The 21,911-nt window shown below is 39.5% G+C and overlaps 1 protein-coding gene across 1 annotated transcript in view; it reads left to right on the top strand.

Annotated features, from left to right (window-relative positions):
• The first annotated feature begins 15,059 nt into the window (after positions 1 to 15,059).
• LOC101554376 (dehydrogenase/reductase SDR family member 7C) overlaps positions 15,060 to 21,911 on the top strand; it is a 66,715-nt gene continuing 59,863 nt past the window's right edge. The window contains exons 1-3 of the mRNA XM_055141264.1: positions 15,060 to 15,096; positions 16,934 to 17,026; positions 18,838 to 18,973. Coding sequence (XP_054997239.1) covers positions 18,938 to 18,973 — 36 coding nt within the window. The 5' untranslated portion in view covers positions 15,060 to 15,096; positions 16,934 to 17,026; positions 18,838 to 18,937. The remainder of the gene's footprint in view (positions 15,097 to 16,933; positions 17,027 to 18,837; positions 18,974 to 21,911) is intronic.

Here is a 21,911-nt window from a genome sequence, read left to right on the forward strand (position 1 = left end):
AACAGATGAGTATGATATTAGTTGTGTATTTGTGGTAAAGTAGCTTCAACTATGTGAAGGAAAGTTCCTACTTTTGCTATTTTTATTGAGATTTTATCATGAATGAATCTTGGTTCTTCTCAAATCTTTTCTCTGCATCAATTAATATGATCATATGATTTATTTTTTCCTTGCATTGATATGGTATTTTACATTGATTTACATAAGGGATCAAATCATTTTTGATCCCTTAGGTAAATCAGTTGATGATGGTAATCACTGTCACTGTCACTGTCATCCCATTGCTCATCGACTTGCTCGAGCGGGCACCAGTAACATCTTCATTGTGAGACTTGTTACTGTTTTTGGCGTATCAAATACACCACCGGTAGCTTGCCAGGCTCTGCTTTGCGGGCAAGAATACTCTTGGTAGCTTGCCGGACTTTCCGAGAGGGGCGGAGGAATCAAACCCGGGTCGGCCGCGTGCAAGGCAAACACCCTACCCACTGTGCTCATGATCCTTTTAATTTATTATTTGATTTAATTCACTAATAATTTGTTGAGGGTCTTTGCATCTTTGTGTAATGATATCGGTTTATAATTTTCTTCATAGTGATGTTCCAGCTTTTGGAACAGGTCAGTGTATACTTCCTGATAAATTGGGAATATTTACTTTTCTTTGACTTTTTGAAAGAGTCTGAGAAGGATTAGAAGTAGGTCTCTTTTTAAAGATTTAGAGAGAGCTTGGGGCTGGAGTGATAGCACACTGGGTAGGGTGTTTGCCTTGCACGCAGCCGACCCAGGTTCGATTCCCAGCTCCCCATATGGTCCCCTGAGCACCGCCAGGAGTAATTCCTGAATGCAGAGCTGGGGGTAACCCCTGAGCATCACCAGGTGTGACCCAAAAAAGCAAAAAAAAAAAAAAAAGATTGAGAGAGCTTGCTAGAGAACAATTCTGGACCTGGGTCTTTATTTTGAGGAAGATTTTTTTACCATTTTGATATCCTTGTAAGTAATTAATATGTTCAGGTGCTTTTTTTTCTCTGTATTCAGTCTTGGAAGGTTCTAAGAGTCCAAGAATTTATTCACTTTTTTGGCTGCCCAGTTTTATGGTTTTCATTGTAGTCTCTAATGGACTACTCTTTGGACTTCTGTGGTTCTTAGTCTCTCTTTATTTCTGTTTTATTTTTTTTTCTTTTTGGGTCACACCCGGCAATGCACAGGGGTTACTCCTGGCTCTGCACTCAGGAATTACTCCTGGCGGTGTTCAGGGGACCATATGGGATGCTGGGATTTGAACCCGGGTCTGCCGAGTGCAAGGCAAACGCCCCACCCTTATGCTATCACTCCAGCCCCCAGTCTCTCTTTATTTCTGATTCAGTTTTTAATAATTTTCTCTTTCTTTTTGAATAATGTTAATGATATGTTGATCTTGTTCGTTTTGTTGTTTGAGTTCTGGGCTTCCTCCAGGCTCTGTGCTAAGGGCTTACTCCTGGCAGGGATCAGGGAACCATGAGTGGTGCTTGGGATCGAACCCACGTGGTCTGTGTGCAAGGCAAGTGCCTTATCTACTCTACTGTCTCTCTGACCCTAAGTCTGACCTTAATCATTTTTTATTTTTGAAAAACTGATTATTGGGTTTTTGATCTTTTGGGTTGGTTTTTTGGTTACCATTTTGTTTATTTTTGCTCTAATTTTTATTATTTCCCTCCAATTATTTGCTTTCTATCCCCTTTGTTAGTCTTGATTCTATCAGTTTTAGCTGTGCATTTACGTTATTTGGACCCTTCTTGCTTTTTGATGTACGTTTGCATTATTAGGAACTTTTCTCTTAATACAGCTTTTGCTTTGTCATGTGTGTGTAATATAAATAAATGAGTGTGGTGATGCAGCCGTCTCTCATCTGCCATGTGTACTTGGTGGCCATGTGCCACTTCTCCAATTCCAGCCTGCAGCCACCATCAGATGCAGGAAGGAGGGAACAGGGCCTCCAGGCTGGTTGATAAGTTGCTATTTATTCTGTTCTCCCCATGGGCCTGTTCTGGTCTCACTAAGCTCCCCATCCCAGTCTTACACTGTCCCTCATTCCCGTCTCCTCCTGTCTTCGATGCTAGTTTCTCCATTCTCCGTCTCACAGCCTTGGTCTCATGCCCAACCTTCAAGCATTGGGGTGGGGGAGTAGCAACTACACCCACGTCAGGTAGCACAATCATCTTATGAAAACCCTTCCTTCTGAGGGAGACAAAGATCTTCTGCAGACAGGAGATCCACTTGAGGTCGAAGTACCACCTAGGGGTGTGTTTCTCCTTTCCTTAGTCCAACAGATTTTCTTATAAATAATCTTTCTAGTCATTTTGTATGGACACAGTAAGAGATACATTAATTTTGTAGGGTGGCTTTCCTGGGAACATCTCGTTATAGGTCCCAGACTACAGTGTTCAGGCCACATTAGTCTTTCCTAACCTTAGCAGGGTCCTAATCCAGTTATTACTGACAGAATTTGTCCATGACCAGGCTTTTCACTTATAATTAAGTGTTATGGTGCTTGGCCTGGCCCATTTCGATGCAAGGGTAGCTCACAGCTTGCCTGACTCCCATTGGGAGCCAGCTTTGGGGTGCTAGGAACTAAGGGCAATTGAGGTTTAAGTCGAGTAAACAGATGCCCAGGAGTGAATATTATTTGGAGTCAGTTAACTCCAAAGTTACAAAAGCGTAATATTAATTGTCTTCCTGTGTTTATACAAAAAAGGGCATTGCTCTGAAGTAAACTATGCAAAAGGACATAAGGGAAGGAGAAAAGCAATATTTCACTTACACCAATTCAGATATAATCTGAGTAATTTGACTTTACAGTCACAGGTATTGCTTAGGGGAAATGAGTGATTAACAGATATAGTAAGAAGAGCACAGAGAAGTTAAAGATGAATATGGAAGAAATGGGAGTGGTTCTGGAGCATTGTGATGGGTATTATTTAGTAAACCTAAGCTCCTTGTGGCAGAGGAGAAAGCACAAACCAATATTATCCTACAACAAGTTTTGGTAACTCATCTTCATTCTCATTATTTCTAGTTCTGTTTTATTTTATTTTGTTTTTTTGCCTTTTGGGTCACACCCAGCGATGCACAGGGGTTACTCCTGGCCAATGCACTCAGGAATTACTCCTGGTGATGCTCAGGGGACAATATGGGATGCCGGGATTCAAATCCGGGTCAGCCTCGTGCACGGTAAACTCCCTACCTGCTGTGATATTGCTCTAGCCCCTCTTTTAACTTTTAATTGTATTTCCTCTTTGATCCCCTGATTATTCAGTAGTAAGTTGCTTATTTTACAAGTATTTGAGTTTTTCCCGTTTTAAAGCATGTGGTCTGAGAATACAATTGATAGGAGGTGATTGATAATCAATATCTTCTTGATCTTGTGGAGATAGATTTGGTGTCCCATAGGTTGTCTAAATTGGAGAATTTTCTGTGTGCACTAGAGAAGAGTGTCTTTTCAACTTAGAGCCCTATATGTGTCTGTTAGGCCTGTCATTTCTTCCTTTATGGTAAGCGTTTCCTGAGTATTTTACTAAGTTGATCTATTTAGTAGTGAAAGAGAAGAGTTAAAATTCTATTGCTGGGTGGGGAGTGGCTTGAAGGGGTGGGAGGGAAGGTGAGGACACTGGTGCTGGGAAATTACACGGTGGAGGGTTGGGTGTTGAAGCATTGTGACTAAAAGGCAACGAACAGCTTTGTAATGCACTATCTCACAGTGATTCAGTTGAAAACAAACTGTTGCTACTGTTGTGTTGCTGTCAATATCTTTTTTGATGTTTATTAAAAATTGCTTTACATATCTTGATGGCCCATCAATAGGTGCATAAATGTTTAGAAGAGTAAAATGTATAGAACCCTTGATCATTAAGTGAGACCATACCTACCCCTGAACCATAGATTTGAAACTATATTGTCTGATATGAGTTTAGTTGGGGCTGGAGCGATAGCACAGCGGTTGGGCATTTGCCTTTCACAGGGCTGACCCAAGTTCGATTCTTCCACCCCTCTCAGAGAGCCCAGCAAGCTACCAAGAGTATCGAGCCTAGTGCAGCAGAGCCTGGCAAGCTACCCATGCGTATCGGATATGCCAAAAACAGTAGCAATAAGTCTCTCAATTAGAGACATTACTGGTGCCCGCTCAAACAAATCGATGAGCAATGGGATGACAGTGACAGTGACAGTGATGAGTATAGTCACTGAAGCCTTTGTAGGCTCCAGTTTGGCTGTAACATTGTTTCCCAGATTGTTTAACTTTGAGACCATTTGCCTTGACTGTTCAGATACATTTAGTTTGTAGGAATTTTTTGATCCATCCTGCTACTATGTGCCTCTTGATTTGCGTGTGAGTTCAGTATTGTGTGTTCAGCATTGGGAAGATTGTGCTGAAGCAATTATTGACATCATTTTTTAAAAATTATGAATGTTTATGAGGTTTGTCTTGTCTTTCAAAGAAGTTCCTTGAAAAACTTTTCAAAGCTCTGAGTTTCCTAAGCACTAGTTTCTCCATGAAGCACTTTATCATTCAAAATCTGAATGATAATCTAGCTGGGTAGAGTATTCTTGGTGAGTTGTGTATTTCATTGAGAATTTTTATCCCCTTGGTGTTTTTATCATTCTTTTCTGGCCTGTAGAGCGTCATTTGATAGATTTCTTATGATTAAAGCATGATTTTTAATGATGTCTCATGCTATTTGGTTTCAGTATGTCTGGGAGCCCAGGAATTGAACTCAGGGCCTCCACATGCCAGCCACATACTCCCAGACCTAAATATAACAAGACTTAATGGAGTTGGACATGGGGTCACGTCCACAGCTGGGAGTGACTCAATGTCTGCTGAATTGCCATTCTTCCTTTTCAGAGTAGAGTTTAACTTTAATGTCTTCTGTAAGAATTAATAGATGTATTTGTTTTAAAAATTCTATACCTTCCATGTACTGCTAGAGTTAGAAAAGACCAACAAAAGATAACATTTACTGTAGAATATTTACATGTATAAAAGTCAAAATAAAAAAAAATCACTAATGGCCTTTCTTCCTATTTTATCTATTCATTACAATTTTGCCATTTATTTTCTTGACATTTATTTTTTGTTTATAAATATATGAAAACAATTTCAAATATCTTGCATTCTGTATTTTAAATTAATATTCAAATTTGAATAATGTTGGTTTTTAGTTTGTTTTAGGAGTATAGGTTAAAGCTTCTAATGTATGACCATGTTAACCACCAAAGTACACCAAAGTACTAATAAGTGTTGACCAGAGTTCACTGGACTCTCTCTGCTACTCCTCCTCTTTCAGACTGTAGCCTGTCTTATGTCAAATATCGAAGGGTTTGTTTTCTCTACTTCCTTCATTTCTTTGTATTCTAATATTTATATTTCTCCTGACTTACTTCAAATGACATAATCTCCTCATTTCTTAACAAATGTTCTAGCATTTGGCAATATTTTATCTTTTTACATATGTATGTAGCAGTATAGTTTTTTAAATTTATTTTTTAATTGGATCACCATGAGGTACCGCTACAGACTTACAAACTTTCATGATTATGTTTCAGTCATACAATGATCAAGCACCCATCCCTCCACCAATGTACATTCTCCACCACCAAATTGTTCCCAGTATCCCTCCCACCACCCCCACCCCTTCCTGCCCCCTGCCTCTGTGGCAGGCAGTTCCCTCTTTCTCTCTCCTCTTTTGGGTATTATGGTTTGCAATACAGATACTAAGAGGCCATCATGTTTGGTCCATAGTTTACTTTCAGCACACATCTCCCATCCGGAGTGATCCCTCCAACCATCTTTTACTTAGTGGTCCCTTCTCTATCCCAGCTGTAGCAGTCTAGTTTACTTTGTCTGTGAACCTTATTTTTTGGGGGGGTCACACATGGCAATGCACAGGGACTACTTCCGGCTCTACACTCAGGAATTACTCCTGGCGGTGCTCAGGGGACCATATGGGATGCTGGGAATCAAACCCAGGTTGGCTGCATGCAAGGCAAATGCCCTACCCACTGTGCTATCACTCCAGCCCCTGTGAACCATTTTTTATCCAGTCATGCTTCCATGGATGTTTTATTTATGTTTGGATACATGTTGTATTTAAAAAATATATTTTTATAGACTCACTGTGAATTTCAAAATGACAAAGTTATTTATTATTTAGTTGCAGTCATATGATATTCCAACACCAATCCCATCACATGACCACTTCTCTTCACTAGAGTTCCCAGTTTTCTTCCCTCCCCTCAGCCTGCTTCTATGGTAGGCACTTTATAATTCCAACTTTCCATCTTCTTCATAGGAACCACTTTCCTCTACTAATGTCCTTACCTATGTCCCCTGCCCCTTCCAGTGGGATGCTTCCTACTGGAAAGCAGTTTTCCTGCTCATTGTTCCCATTGCCTTTGGTAATTTGTTACTCCAATTATGTTTCTTCATATCCCTCATATGAGAGAGATCCTTGTGTTTACCTTCTCCTCTGACTAGTGTCACTCACCACGATACTCTCCACATCCATCCACATAGCAGCTAATTGCATGACTTCATCTTTTCTTATGGCTTATAGCATTCCACTGTGTCTCTGTACTGTAGGTTTTTTTTTTTTTCATCTTTAAATCCAGTTCACTTGGGTTTTTCCAGATTTGGACTATTATGAATAGTGCTGAAATGAACATAGGAGTACAGATGTCTTTCCTTCACTGAGCCCTTGGATATATATTCCAAGGAGTGAAACTGAGTCAGCCATCACTTGTATCACTTCATTTGTAATCCTGTTCACTTGTAATCATCGATTTGCTTGAGTGGGCACCAGTAACATCTCCATTCATCCCTTTAATGTGCTAGTGTAGCCCTATGGCATCTGCTCGCTCCATGAACATGAAGAGCATCAAATCGTTCATTCAGGGTCTTGACAAAGAAGTCTGACCATCTCTTAGGTGGGCAGCCAGGCTTTCTTTTGATGTCCTGTGGAATCCAGTTGGTAACAGCTCTAGTCCATCGGTCATCTACAGATCGCATTATGTGTCTGATTTTTGATGCCTTGGCAAATGAGGCAGTGTCCCTGATCCTTGATTATTGATGGAGGTAGGAATTCTGGATTCCTTCTCTCACTTGAGTGAAATTTGATACTCCAAGCATAGTTCTTTTGATTCCTCTTTGGGAGACCTGAATAGCATTCTTATTCTGGTTTTGTAGAGCCCAGGTCTCTGAGGCGTATGTTAGTGCAGGAAGAACGGTGGAGTTGAAAAGATGTGCCTGGAGCCAGAGGTTTTTCATCTTCTTAACAACATCTTTGACACTCTTGAAAGTGTTCCACACTGCTCTTTTCCTCCTGCGCAGTTCTGGCACCAAGTCGTTTGTCATGTTGAGTTCTCGACCCAGGTATACATAACTGCTGCATTTGGAGATGTTCATTCCATTGAGAGCAAATGGAACATCAGGAACTAGTTAGCTTCTCATGAACATTGTCTTGGTGAGATTCAGCTGGAGTCTGACATTTCCACACTCATGGTTGAAATCAGCCAGCATTCTTGCCATTTGGCTAATGTTTGATATTATTAGAACGACGTCATCAATGAAGCGGAGGTGGTATAGTTGCCGACTGTCTATCTTCACTCCCATTCCTTCCCACTCCAGTTGTCGCATGATGTTCTTGAGGGTGGCACTGAAGACTTTCGGTGAAATGGTATCACCCTGCCAAACCCCTCTCTTTACGTTGATGATCTCTTCCTTGTAGAATGGTGAGATCCTGGTGGTAAATTTGTAATACAGCGCAAGGTGTATCCTGATGTACTGAGTTTGAATGCCCTGTTTGGGTAGGGCTTCAGTTACCATTTCAGTCTCAACAGAATCAAAGGCCTTCTTTAAATTGATGAATATTAGACAGAGCAGCATCTAGAACTCATTGCAAAACCTCAGTGAGCTTGGTTACCGTGTGGATATGGCTGATCGTGCTGAGTCCTTTTTGGAACCCGGCTTGTTCTCATGATTTTCCTCTGTCTAGTGTTCTGCCAGTCCTATTCAGGATCACCCAAGTGAACAATTTGTAGACAACAGACAGCAGGCAGATCAGGCGATAGTTGAGGATGTCATGGATGTCTCCCTTCTTGTACAACAGAAGAGTCCTGCTGGTTTATCATTGGGATGAACAGGTAGCGTGTGAAGAGTTGAGTCAGTGTCAACCATACATTTAAAAAATTAATTTTTATAAATAGTAAATATTTTGCACTTTTTAAAATGACAGTATGATTTCTTGTTATTTCCTTGATGATTTTTAAGATCTCATAGTAAGACTGGACTACAGATATTCCTCAGATAACTTTAACTGTCACTGTCACTGTTATCCCGTTGCTCACCGATTTGCTCAAGCGGGCACGAGTAACGTCTCCATTGTGAGACCTATTGTTACTGTTTTTGGCAAATCGAATACGCCACGGGGAGCTTGCCAGGCTCTGCTGGGTGGGCAAGATACTCTTGGTAGCTTGCTGGGCGCTTCGAGAGGGGCAGAGGAATCGAATCCGGGTCAGCCGAGTGCAAGGCAAACACCCTACCTGCTGTGCTTTAACACATCTTTTATTTTTCTTATTTTATTTATTGTATTTTATTATATTTATTTTATTTTGTATTATTGTATCTTCTATTTCCTTGGGTCAGATCTCAAAGTAAATTACTGTGTTTTTATAGTGGAACATTTTATTTTTTTATTTATTTATTTATTTTTTTTGCTTTTTTTTTTTTGGGTCATACCCAGCGATGCTCAGGGGTTACTCCTGGCTTTGCACTCAGGAATTACTCCTGGCGATGCTCGGGGGACCATATGGGATGCCGGGGATCGAACCCGGGTCGGCCGCGTGCAAGGCAAACGCCCTACCCGCTGTGCTATAGCTTCGGCCCCAATAGTGGAACATTTTAAAGTCCTTGGCTTGCCTGTCTTCTTGACCCTGTCAGGTATTCTTTCAGGAAAGGTTAAATGACTTTATAGATAGGGTAAGATGAAGAGAATGTAAGTCTCATGGATTAGCCTGGTCAGCAGGAGGGAAATCCACATAGAAGGAAGAATAAACCGTTAGACAAGAATTAGGAAAGTGCATTTCTTGTCTTGAACCTTAAGTAATTATACCTATGGTTTAGTTACTTGGATTTGAACCATATGGGAGAGTGGTTAAAGACTGTGATAAGTAAGACTAACCCAATAAGGAGTTTGATTTCTTAGGCAGTGAGTAAGTTTGAAAGAATTGAGAGTAAGGACATAATTTTCTGGGTCTCAGGAACATTGTTCTACTGTGCAAGTAATGGGTTGTCAGGAAGAGAGTTGGGGATTGAGTTCATCTTTAGTTACTGGCATCTGGTAGCAGAGGTTTGGTCTCAAAGTTGGGAATGGGGTGCTCTGAAATGGGGGCAGAACATTTCGGGAGCCACAATTCAGAGTGTTTGACGATTGACTGATATGTTTATATGATATAATCTGAAAGAGGTCATTGTTTTAGGAAGAAGAGTTGATTTTAGGGTTTTAAGCTTAGAGTACTGATGAACTGGCTGGTATACTTAGATACTGAAAGGCTTTGGGGTAACTTCAGATAAACAATGAATTTTGAGTGTGTGTGTGTGTGTGTGTGTATGTGTGTTTGTGGTTTCAAAGATTGAACCCAGAATCTCTTACGTATAAAGCATATGCCCTTATCACTGACATACCTCTCTAGTCACAATAATAACTGTTTAGAATAAATATACTCAAAATACTCTGTAAACCATACTTTAATTGAAAAATATTGTTTAAAAATTTAAATTTAACTGGCCATCTTACATTTTTATTTGTTAAAACCTCTGGGGTTCAAACTTTTTAAGACCAGAGGGCTGATTCCAAATTACACCCATTAGTGAACTCAAACTAGTGTTATTGAAATAAAAATTCAAAACCAATATTTTATGAATTAAATCTTCAATTTTGTTTCATTTCATACTAAGTTTCCAAGAAATTCCAAAGGAAGACCTGAAAGTTAGAGTAAGGATTAAGGAGCTTGCTGATGCCAGTTCAATCTTCTGTACTACATGATACACTAAATGTGGCCCCCAGCACACCCATTGTGGCCCCAAGTCCCACTGCCTTCCCACCCCCCAAACAATTCCCAAGCAAAGAAGAAAAGGGAAAATGTGGATATTTTTGATTGCTGTGGTGAAGTGCCTTGATGAGCCATTTATTTTGTTTTTGTGTTGAGGCCATACTCAATGGTACTCAGGAATGTTTTTCTGGCTTGGTGTTTGCTGCTAGTGTGGCTTAGGGTCCTGCACAGTGTGAGGTACGAAAGTCCTGTGAGATGTTTCCCCAGCGCCTAGCTCAGTCCTTGCGGCAGCCTTGATACCTAGCACTGTCTAAGGCTCCTTAGAAGGTTAGTGTGTGTGTGTATGTGTGTGTGTGTGCACGCGCGCGCGCACGCGCGCGCGCTTATGGGCACACTTGCAAACTGAGGGAATTCCTCATACTCAGATGCACATGCTTATATATTCATATAAAAAAATCTCTGAAAATAAGTATACTGGTGAGACTGTTATGAGTATAGAGAGGCACATTTAGGCATGGGCAATGGATAGAGAAAAGAATTTCATTATCCATTTTATATTTTGAGTATTTTAAAAGTATGTACTTATAATATCTGTGAGTTCAAAAAATGTGTGAATGCACTGTGTGACATGTGCATTCAGTGGCCTGGCCAGGCTTCCCCAGCAGAGAAGAGAGACAGGGGACCACAACCTGATGGTGAAAATGGCCCCTGTAATGCAGAGTTGCTAGCATAAAATTATAGAACATCTGAAGGGATCAAGCGTATAGGACTGCATGTCCATGAGATTTACAGAGATAACATTCCAGCAGAGGCAATTTTCTGTGGGAGATAAACTCAAGAAGATGCTCTGTCTCCCAGGGACATCTGTCTTGCTTCTCTTTCTCCCTCTAGTCTATCTATCTATCTATCTATCTATCTATCTATCTATCTATCTATCTATCTATCTATCTATCTATCTTATCATATTATATATATGTATAGGTACATATATATATATCTCAAACAGTTAAGTCAAACAATTAGTCAAACAATTAATTCTGCTTCTTACCTATACTTGCAGTTGTTTGGATAAACTACTAAGAGATAAAGATCCCAAAACTTAGTTCTCTGGGCTCTGAGGGCAAGCAAGACTTTTCCTGTTAATCTCAGACTAAGTCCTCAGGTCAGTTCAGCTTGTCTTTCCCCATGGAGCTCCTATCTCTTACATCATAGCAGCTTGCATCAAGACCATGCATTTATGCTTTCTAAACTGTCCCATTTCGATGCTGGGGTAGCTTTACCATTCATTCTAGGTCCATTCCAGTCCCTCAGCGGGACCTCCATTTTGGGGTGTTAGGAACTACAGCAACTGAAGCCTGAGTCAAGTAATTTTGATAGATACCCAGGAGTAGATACATTTCAGAGTCAATCAACTCCCAAATATTAGGAGCACAGCATTAGCTATCTTTCTGTATTTAAGCAAAAAACAACATTGCTCTATAATAAAATATGAAAAGGCTATAGGGGAAATAGAAAAGCAAGTAATTCATTACAAATACAAAATATAGAATTACTGGAAAGTTTGGCTTATAAGTAACGAAGATTGACTTGGGGAACTGTGACAATGAGATGTAAGACACAAAGGAAAGATTAAAGATAAACTCAGGGGATTAGGGATGCTCTCGAGCACTGTAAGCTTCTCTGGGAGGAGGAAAAGGGGCAATTCACTGACGAAGCTGAAAAGCACTTAGGGTTAATATCCAAGATATATCTTTTGAAATAGACTTTTAAAGAGCAGGAATATGCTGGAATGTGTGTTATATAGAAAATGACTAAGTGGTAACATAATTCAACGGAAGGGAATGGCAGTGAATGAAACCAGGAACTTGTTCATCTTGTTCACTGCTGTATCCCACCACCCTGAATTGTTTCTGGCAGATGGTGGCCACTCAAAAAGTGTTTATTAATGGAGTGAAGGACTTGCTCGACCACATTGTGATTAACCACAGAAAGAAATTGCTTCTTACATTCTGAGCATATTAGGTAGAGACAGTTAAGGTGCTACGTGCATGCTATTTGAAGGTTTGCTAGATGGTCATTCACAAAGAATGAAATTATGGGAGTGAATAAAACTGGGGATGAAGGTAGGAACTATTCAACCCATGTAGTGATCATAGAGAAATGTAAATGAACATAGATAAACATAGATAAACTGAGGCACGGCTGGTGCTGGGGTTCATGTACCCAAATAATTACAACATGAGAGCTTCAGGAAGGACAGAGAGTCATCAGTATTGAAATATTTAACAGAGATAACACTGTGGGTCTTCAAAGTACAGGACTTAGATCATTAGTCTTTCTGTTGGGGTGGGGGAAGGGTGCCTTCTGTGCAAAACAGCTCTCATGGTACTTGGAGGCTGCCCGCAAAATCAGCCTTACAAAGCCAAGGATGCTTCTCACCCCATCCTGTTTCTCTGTTGTCACTCTTGGTCAGGGCTGAATAATGATCACTAGAAGACTGGTTGTTTGAGGGGCCAAACTCACCCTCTGTTTCTCGTTTCTCTTTAGAATGCTGTTTCTAAGTATGGTTCCCAGTTCCAAGGCAATTACCAGCATGATGCCCTGGAGTTCTTGCTCTGGTTACTGGATCGTGTGCATAAGGACTTGGAAGACTCACCCCAAGGGCCAAGAACCCAGAAGGTACTGGATGTTTTTGGGTTGTTTTTCCTTAAATATTTCCTTCACTCCTTAAAAGTCAATCTTGAAATTTAGATTCTGAAATTTCTGTAACTTCTGTACATGTTGTGGTATGTACAGTACCTCCTCCTTTCTTTTATTTTTCCCGTTTGTTTTCAACAAGGCCTTTCTTTCTTTCTTTCTTTCTTTCTTTCTTTCTTTCTTTCTTTCTTTCTTTCTTTCTTTCTTTCTTTCTTTCTTTCTTTCTTTGTTTCTTTCTTTCTTTCTTTGTTTGTTTGTTTCTTTCTTTCTTTCTTTCTTTCTTTCTTTCTTTCTTTCTTTCTTTCTTTCTTTCTTTCTTTCTTTCTTTCTTTCTTTCTTTCTTCCTTTCTTCCTTTCTTTCTTTTTTTTTTTGCTTTTTGGGTCACACCCAGCTATGCTCAGGGGTTACTCCTGGCTCTGCACTCAGGAATTACTCCTGGAGGTGCTTGGGGGACCATATGGGATGCTGGGAATAGAACCCAGGTCAGCTGTGTGCAAGGCAGCCCTACCTGCTGTACTATCGCTCCAGACCCTAGAACTTATGTTCTTGATAGAAACGTTATTGCCTTCAAGTAACCCCCAAAATGGTTCAATGAAGTTAAACTCTCTCACTCTCCATATAAGGCAAATATATTCATACAGTATATTAATTGATAGTAGATCTGGTATAGCAATATTTTATGAAAAAATTAGAAAATAGTCTAAAAAACTCATTGAAGAAGTGATAATACATTTTTTAAATATGTTTTAGGAAATTTTATGTTCTATTGAATAATTTTACAAATGACTCAGATGCAAGAAATACAGGGATTTTTGCATGGCAGGATCAAATAATTATGTCCAATGTGTGTTAGAAGGAAGGGGATGCGGGGTGAAGAATAAAGGAAAGGACAGAGCTGACTGAGAAAACTTGAGTAATTCCTATTGGAAGTGGTAGGAGTCTAGACGGTTGGTGGCATTGGGATAAGCAGGAGGCCCAAGCTGAAGTAGGCCCCCAAAGATATCTGGTCATAATCTTGGATACTATAGCTGTTACCATTTTTATAGAGTTTTGGAGTGTGTGATAAAGCTAAGGATCTTGAAACGAGTATCTAATCCAGATGGATGTTAGATGCAATTACAGTATTTCTATAAGAAAGTAGAAAGAATTAGAGATACAGAAAATGTAGATGGAGAGATTTGAAGACACTGGTCTTAGAGACTGGAATGATGTAGCTGTAAACCACCTTGAATTCATGCATCCATCAGAAATTGGAAGTGGCGAGGAAGAGACTGTCTTGTACAGTTTCTGGAGAAAGAGTAGATTTGCTGACACCTTGATTTCAGCCCTGCGATACAGATTTTGAAGGTCTGTTCTCAAGAACTATAAGAAATATATTGCTGCTATTTTAAGACACCAATGTGTGTGATAAGCTACAACAGGCACAGGAAACAAGTATACTGGGGAATAAAGAAGAGGATACACTATGATTGATCTAGGAAGTGAGAAGGTTAATGCTTCCTGAGAAATGTGCTTGAATGAAGATCATCTCCCTGGAAAACATGAATCGGAGTAAAAGATGGGGCTGTTGGCATAGGTGTTTTTGAGTTGGCAGCCCAATCTAATACAAAGTGTTTGGACACATGATACCCAAGAAGATGGAGAAAAGAATGGAGCAACAGATATAGAGGTTACAGTTCAGTGCGTATGAGTGTTCAGGGTTCATGCTTCAGTTTTCCATCACCATCCTCTCTCTCTAGGGGAATTTCAGAAGTTGAGGAATTGAAGGAGGAGGGAATTATGTATTTTTTGGGTTCTGTAGAAATGGGCCCAGAAAAATATATGAGCTAGAAGGAAGCCTTCCAAAACTCCCTGGTCTGGAGTCTGTAAAATGATGGAAGATTCATGATAATCTTTCTTTGTTTTATTTGTTGCAGCTTCATCACAAGGCTAGTAAAACTTCTTTGAACTCTGTGTCACCATCAACTCAGCTTCCTTTAGGCCAAAGCTTTGTACAAAGCCACTTTCAAGCACAATATAGGTAAGAATAAAGTAAGATTTGGTATGTTAGAATGTATCAACAGATACATCTGCTCAGCAGACTGACGTGCAGGTTACTAGTCTTCTATTACCAGTGTTGCCTGAGATTACAAAGCAGCAGAACTGCAATCTTCCTTTATTCATTAAAATTCCAATTAACAACTCATTACTTATCTGATCTGTAATATTTTTGCTTTTCTATTTACCTAGTTCTGGGTCTTCTATCTTCCTCTGAAGGAGGAGTTAATGTGAGGACATTTTTTATGGTGGTGGGAATTGAACCCAGGTCTTATTCATACAAGGTATGTACTTTATTGCTGACCTTCACTCCTCACCCCCTTCCCTTCTCTGTAGCCTAGGAGCCTAGTTTATTTATGGACTTATTTCTATTTATTTTTATTGTGGTGATGAGAATTTGAGAATTGAATCCAAGACCTCATATATATGTGGCGAGTGCTCTACCACAGGAACACATTTGTGGCTCCTAGAGAATTGTTTTAACAAATTGGTTTTGCATATATATCACATATGTAATACATATAGGATATACATATATTTAATATATATACAAGGTCACATATATATGTCCTTATGTATCCTTGTATAAGGATATATATATCACATGATCTAAATTACACATAAATAATACATTATATATAATATATAATATTGTAATAATGTAATATGGAATATTACATTATAAGAATAATGAAATATATATTAGATGTAATCACATGAAAGTATAGATGCTTTTCATCCCTTTCTTTAGGGAGAGAGGGGTTGTGCCACGTCCAGCGGTGTTCAGGGATCACTTCTGTCAGTACCTGGGGAGGACTATGTGTATCATTAGTGATCAAAACACGTTCACCAGATAAAAGGCAACTTAACCTCTGCACTATCTCTACGACCCTCTTTTGGCTTTTATATGTTTCAGGACTCAGATCAGGGCCAGTAGTATGCAAGGCAAACACCTTACCTATCCCTGTACCCACCTTGGGAGCTTCTAAAACCTGATGTCTCCTCATCTGCCCACTCTTAAACCTTTTTCCTTTCCTCTAGGAGTCTGGTCTATACAGTTTTGCCTTTTAAAAAAGAAAATAAAAACGTTTCATGTGATTTTAGGGCACAAAGTGACTGAATAAAAGGGTCATAGTTAGTCCTGTGGGTCATAGATAGTCCAACTTGCATGTTGTATATACTGTGTTTCTATTCAGAAGGACTAATAGCTGTGATTAAGAAACTTACTAAAAAGAAGTTGAAGTAAAAGTTATATAGCATATAATTAATCATTTTAAAGTACAGAATCCAGTAGCATGTATATTCGCAACATTGTGCAGTTACTATCTCTTGGCAATCCTGGAACATTTCATTACCCCAAAAGCACTAGTACCCTCTCAGCACTTAGAAACAACCATTTTGTTCTGTTTTTGAGGCCTTTTTGACACTGGAAGTTTTGTATAAGCAAAATGAAATCATATCAAATCATGTAAATGAAATCATAAAATGACTTCTTTCACTTAGTATAATGTTTTAAAGGTTCATCCACATGTCTTATGTAAGGACTTCATTCTTTATAAAGCTAAATATAATTCATTATATAACTCCAATGACAAGTTTATTTTTAGGTTATTTTTTTCTTATTTTGGGGGCCACACCTGGTGTTGCTCAGGGCTTATTCTGGCCATGCACTCAGGGGTTACTCCTGGTGGGACTTTGGGTACCATATGGGTGCCAGGGATTGAACCTGAGTCACCTGCATGCAAGGCAAGTGCTCTACCTCCTCTACTATCACTCCAACCTTATATTTAACCAGAGATGCCGCATTATTTAATCTACTGAGCCACTGATGAATATTTTTCACCCCTTAGCTATTGTGAATAATATTCCTGTTAATATTTTTGTCTACATATTTATTCTGAGTACCTGTTTCAATTTTCTTTTTTATGCTCAAAGTGGTTTTTATTTTAAAAATTTATTATAGTCTAGGTGATAGGTTTATACTAATGTTTAAGTTTGTAGTTTTTGCATATATACAGGAATGGGATTGTAGTAAATCTGTAAGATCTGTATATAATATCTTTAGGAAGTGATGCATGGTAAAAGTTGATTGAACTGTGGCATTTGTCCTTGTCCTCACAGATCTTCCTTGACCTGTCCCCACTGCTTGAAGCAGAGCAACACCTTTGATCCTTTCCTGTGTGTGTCACTTCCTATCCCTCTGCGCCAGACAAGGTATGTGAATGTCAAGTCAAGTTAACTTTTGGAAACTTCTGGCATTGCATCTTCAATTTTCTCTCATTTCTCACCCAGAACTTCTCTATAACCCAATTAATAGTCGGATATTTTTCCATTATTAATGTGTAAAAACAAAATTTTGCTGTGTTCCTTCTTCAGATGAAAAAGAAATTACAAACTATGTTTTTGTTATTCAACATCATTGCTAGACTTAGGACTTTCTCCCATTCAGAAGCTGGTATGGCTCTGTCCTGATATTCAGTAGGACAAGAAGGGATAAACATAAAAAACAAAATTGAATAAGGCCTATTGCTGCATAAATACATCTATTGCTAAAATAAATTTATCGCTAAAAGTTGCTTTCACAACCTTATTTCCAATTAAAAAGTTTTCCTTAAAGAGGATCTCTGGCATCTGGGAGCCATCTGGTGACACTGAGCCTGAAGTACTTGCCAAACAGGCCACAAGTGAAAATCCCATGAGCGGAGACCACAGGGTGAGTGTAGGGGGCCACCAGGAGGAAGGAGCCTACTGGGAGGAAACAGAAGAGGACAACAGGAAAAACATGGAGACAATCTAGAGAAGAGATTTTTTTAAAGAGCAAAGATAAAAGGAAAGCATTGTTGAAGATGAGAAGAAAATAAAGAGGTGGTGTAGAGAGGGTTGGTAGCCGAGCTGGACTCACTGGAAGGCCTGGTACAAGTTTCCCAGAAACTCAGATCTTAATCGTGACTACTAAGGAAGGCACTTTGCCAATGTTGGTGTCATAAAATTTTAGTCAACCCCTTTGGTAACATTGGATGAGTCTATTTCCTTGTGTTCTCCACCATCTTAAATACCATTCATCCTGCTCTCTACCTGTTGACATCCTTCATCTTTAGAATATACCTCGATCCTTGCCTTCCTTGTCAATTAAATCCCTCTTTTTGCTCTGAATTCTATTACTATCATCTTTGCCACAAATATAATGTTGACTTGATCTATTACCTGTGACACCATTAGGTTATGTCTGTTATTAGATGTGAACTGAGACTACTGGCTTCATGCAACATAGTATAGTGGTTAGAACCACTGATTTTAATTTTTAATTTTTGGGGTTTTTGGTTACAGTAGCTATGTGTTTAGGGCTTACTTCTGGCTCTGTGTTCTGGGGTCAATCATAGCAGGACCCATATCTATTTCTGGGAATGGAACCTAGATTTGTTGCATGTAAGACAAGTTCCTCACCTGCTGTACAAGCACGCCAGTCCAATTGTCAAGCCATATTGTCCAGTTTCTAGCTCCATCTTTTCTAATTAGTGATGTGGATTTGGGTAATTTATTCTGCAGCATGTTATAGGAGCTAAAAAAATGATGCTAGTGAGCATGCTTGGAACTAGAATCAGAGAACATAGCCACAGAGGTTGGGGGACAGAAAATATGTGTCCCAATAATGGGAAAATTTTATTAAGAACATTATTGATAGTGTTCAACTCTACCGAAGGACCAAGACCTCTACTGTTTATCAAACTTAAAAGTTTGTGTGCACCTGCCCCGCCAGATGGTCTGTTTAACAGTGAGAACCCTGTGTTCATAGATCAATGTGGTCATTCTTAATCAGATAGTTTTTATTAACTCTGGAAAAGCGTTTATGAGAGACTGTTGGAGATTTGACTCTCCACCTGTGCCATCCTGCGGACATTGTATTTAAAGGGTAGTAACTTAGCAGTGTGCAGAGATTATTTGAAAGGTTGAATACAACTGAGTGTCAGTGACATTAGAGACAGTTCATGTTAGTTCCTTAAGGATTTGGCTTCCTTATTTTCCAGATTCCTGAGTATCACCTTGGCCTTCCCCTCTAAGAGCCAGAAGTTCCTGCGGGTTGGCCTGGCTGTGCCCATCCTCAGCACCGTGGCAGCCTTGAGGAGGATGGTCGCGGAGGAAGGCGGAGCCCCTGTCCATGAGGTGTGATGTCGGGATTGCATTCTTCCCTGGATGGCAGCGGCTCACAGCCAGTTCTCTAGGCTGCTCGAGCATTCTGCTTCTCGGTGGCTCGGCATGACCATGAGTTCCTGCTTGGCTCATGGTTCCTGGTCTCTGATGACTCGCGCTGCATTCACAGTAGCCGAAACAGATGTCATCGTTTTTTAAGATGAGAGTAATTATAATCACAGTACTTCTAACAGAAGCTAACTTTCAGTAGTGCTTTCTAAGTGTGGGCACTAATCTATATATATTCATAGCCAGCTTAATCCCTATTACCATTCTATGAAATAGACATTATAGTTATTTTACCAAGAAAGAATGGCAACTGAAAGGCTAAATAACTTGCCCCAGGTCACAAAGCTGTTAAGTTTGAATCAGGATTTGACCCAGGTAATTTGACGTCCAAAGCCTGAGTCACTACTTTTATTTTCACTCCTGAGGATATAATCCAAAACTGAATGGATATGAGGATTTACCGAGAGAACTGAAAATATGTAGCACGAAAAAAGGAGATTTAGGGGAGAGATAACTATTCTACTTTATCCTCCCCCTCCCCTTTTTGTTTATAAAGCAGTCTTGGTAAAGAGATTGCATTCACTGTGATTTGGGGGGTAATAGTTAGAAGCAGTGGACCCCACAAAAGGGCATGGTGCAGGTGATGGTGAAAAGCCACATGGCTTGAATAGGATTTTCATTTTCTGATCTTGGTTCTGGTTTTCTAACCGACAAAGTAATTCCTTGCATTCCTTTAACTGTAAAATGGAAATTTTTTGTTTCTTGATGATCGTATGAGATTTTTTCAAATTTAAAAAATACTTTGATCTTTTTGCTTAATAAGTAAATAACACATACAAAATAAAGTGTCCACATCTTATTGCTTTAGTTTGTTGGATTTTCACATGTGTATTCACCATGATTTCAGGAGCCTTTTATTACCTCTTGGCCTCCTTCTTACCCAACTCTAATCATGACATTTATCACACTTTTTTAAACTTTTGGGCCTGGCTTACTCCTGGTTGTGTGCTTAGGGATCACTCCTGATGGGGATTGAGGAACCATATGCAGTTCCAGGAATTGAATCTGGGTGAGCTGCATGTAAGGTAGAATCCCTACCTACTGTACTTAATTGCTTTGGTCTCTATAACCAATAATGTGAGGATGTCAGAGGAGAGAATTGAGTGTCTTTGTAACTCTGAAGTGTTTTGTAAGGATCTCCTGACAGTGGGAGATAGAGACAAGATGGTGGGTGGGGGGGAGTCTTAGGGAAAAATGACAGCAACAAAAGATCAAAAGGAGGTAGTCTGAGAAAGGTATACTTTGAATAGTTAATAGACATAAAGAATTTGCAGGAATTTGAAAAGCATAGTATTTTTTTCCATGAACAGGGTTCTCTTGAGATTTCTAAGTTCATAGATGGGACTTGTACATCCAGCAGGAAGGGGTACCTGGTAAGACCAGATGATTCCAGTGCACCTATGACTGATGTGCCAATGCTCAATAGACAGGTTAATCTATATAATCACAATAGTGATTATATAGAGGCAAAAGGAATGTAGTGTATGTAGGTGAGGTCGTGTAGTGAGAGGGAGACAGAAGGGGAAATTAATGGTTGTGTGGCTACATGCAGTTCCAAGAGACACGTACTCAGAATTCTACCCTCTCAACAAGAACAAAGCTTATTCTCCTTAACGATCTCATGCAGCAAAGGCAACTCACATCCTCAAGTCTGGCCAGTGGCATATTCTTAATCTATACTTTTGTCCAGGAAACATGATCCTCTGGCATGGGTCTGTCCCTGTTACTTGAATCAGTGTTCTGAGACCGTTGCCTTGGTGGCCCTGGAGCATTCTCACTGGTTAGCCAGTCCAGATGGGAGCCTCGTCAGGGGGAGCTCCAACAGGAACACAGACTGGAATGAAATTTTTTTCTTTATGTAAGAACTGAGAAACTGGAGAAATAGCACAGTGGTTGGGGCATTTGCCTTGCACGTGTCCAACCCCGATTCGATTCTACCGTCCCTTTCTGAGAGCCCAACAAGCTACCAAGAGTATCCCGTCCACACTGCAGAGCTTGGCAAGCTACCATGGCATATTTGATATGCCAAAAACAGTAACAAGTCTCACAATGGAGATGTTACTGGTGCCCACTTGAGCAAATCAATGAACAACAGGACAACAGTGCTACAGTGCTACAGTAAGAGCTGAGATGGAAACATACATGCATGATAGGTGGTCACTACATCCGAGACCCTTTTTTGATATTTTAATTGCCAAGAATATCTACTTATATTGTTTATGATCATGTATTTTTTAATTACTTTGTATCATTTTATATTTTTAATTTATAATATATTTCCTCCCCCATTCCTTTGCTATTTTTTGGTGGTTTGTTTGTTTGCTTTTGGGTCATACCCAGTGATGCTCAGGACTTATTCTTGACTCTTTGTTCCAGGATGGCTTCTGGCAGTGCTTAAGGAACCATTTGCAGGACTGGAACTCACCCAGGGTCACCCACATGCAGTGCAAGCACCTTAATCCCTGTGCTGTCTCTCTGGCCTGCTACTTTTTTTTTTTTTTTTTATTCTAAATTTTACTTTATTTTTATAAAATTGTTCACAATAATTCATTACATTTAATATTCACACATCAATCCCATCACCATTGCACCTTCTCACAAACATATTTCAAATGCTTCCATTCCAAATCCCAAATTGTGTCCCCCAAAGTAGAACAAACAACTAATTTTGTTTTGCCTATTATGAATAATTCGCTAAAAATGGCCCAATAAAGTTTCCTTAGAGGACAGTGTGTGAAAATTGCTTTATTTCATCCTGGAGTCATTAAGTCCTTCTGTAAGATATTATAGACATTTTTTTTTAATTTATTTATTTTTAATTAGAGAATCACCGTGAGGGTAC

This window comes from Sorex araneus, chromosome 6, assembly GCF_027595985.1.
Source record: "Sorex araneus isolate mSorAra2 chromosome 6, mSorAra2.pri, whole genome shotgun sequence".
NCBI classification, from domain to species: domain Eukaryota; kingdom Metazoa; phylum Chordata; class Mammalia; order Eulipotyphla; family Soricidae; genus Sorex; species Sorex araneus.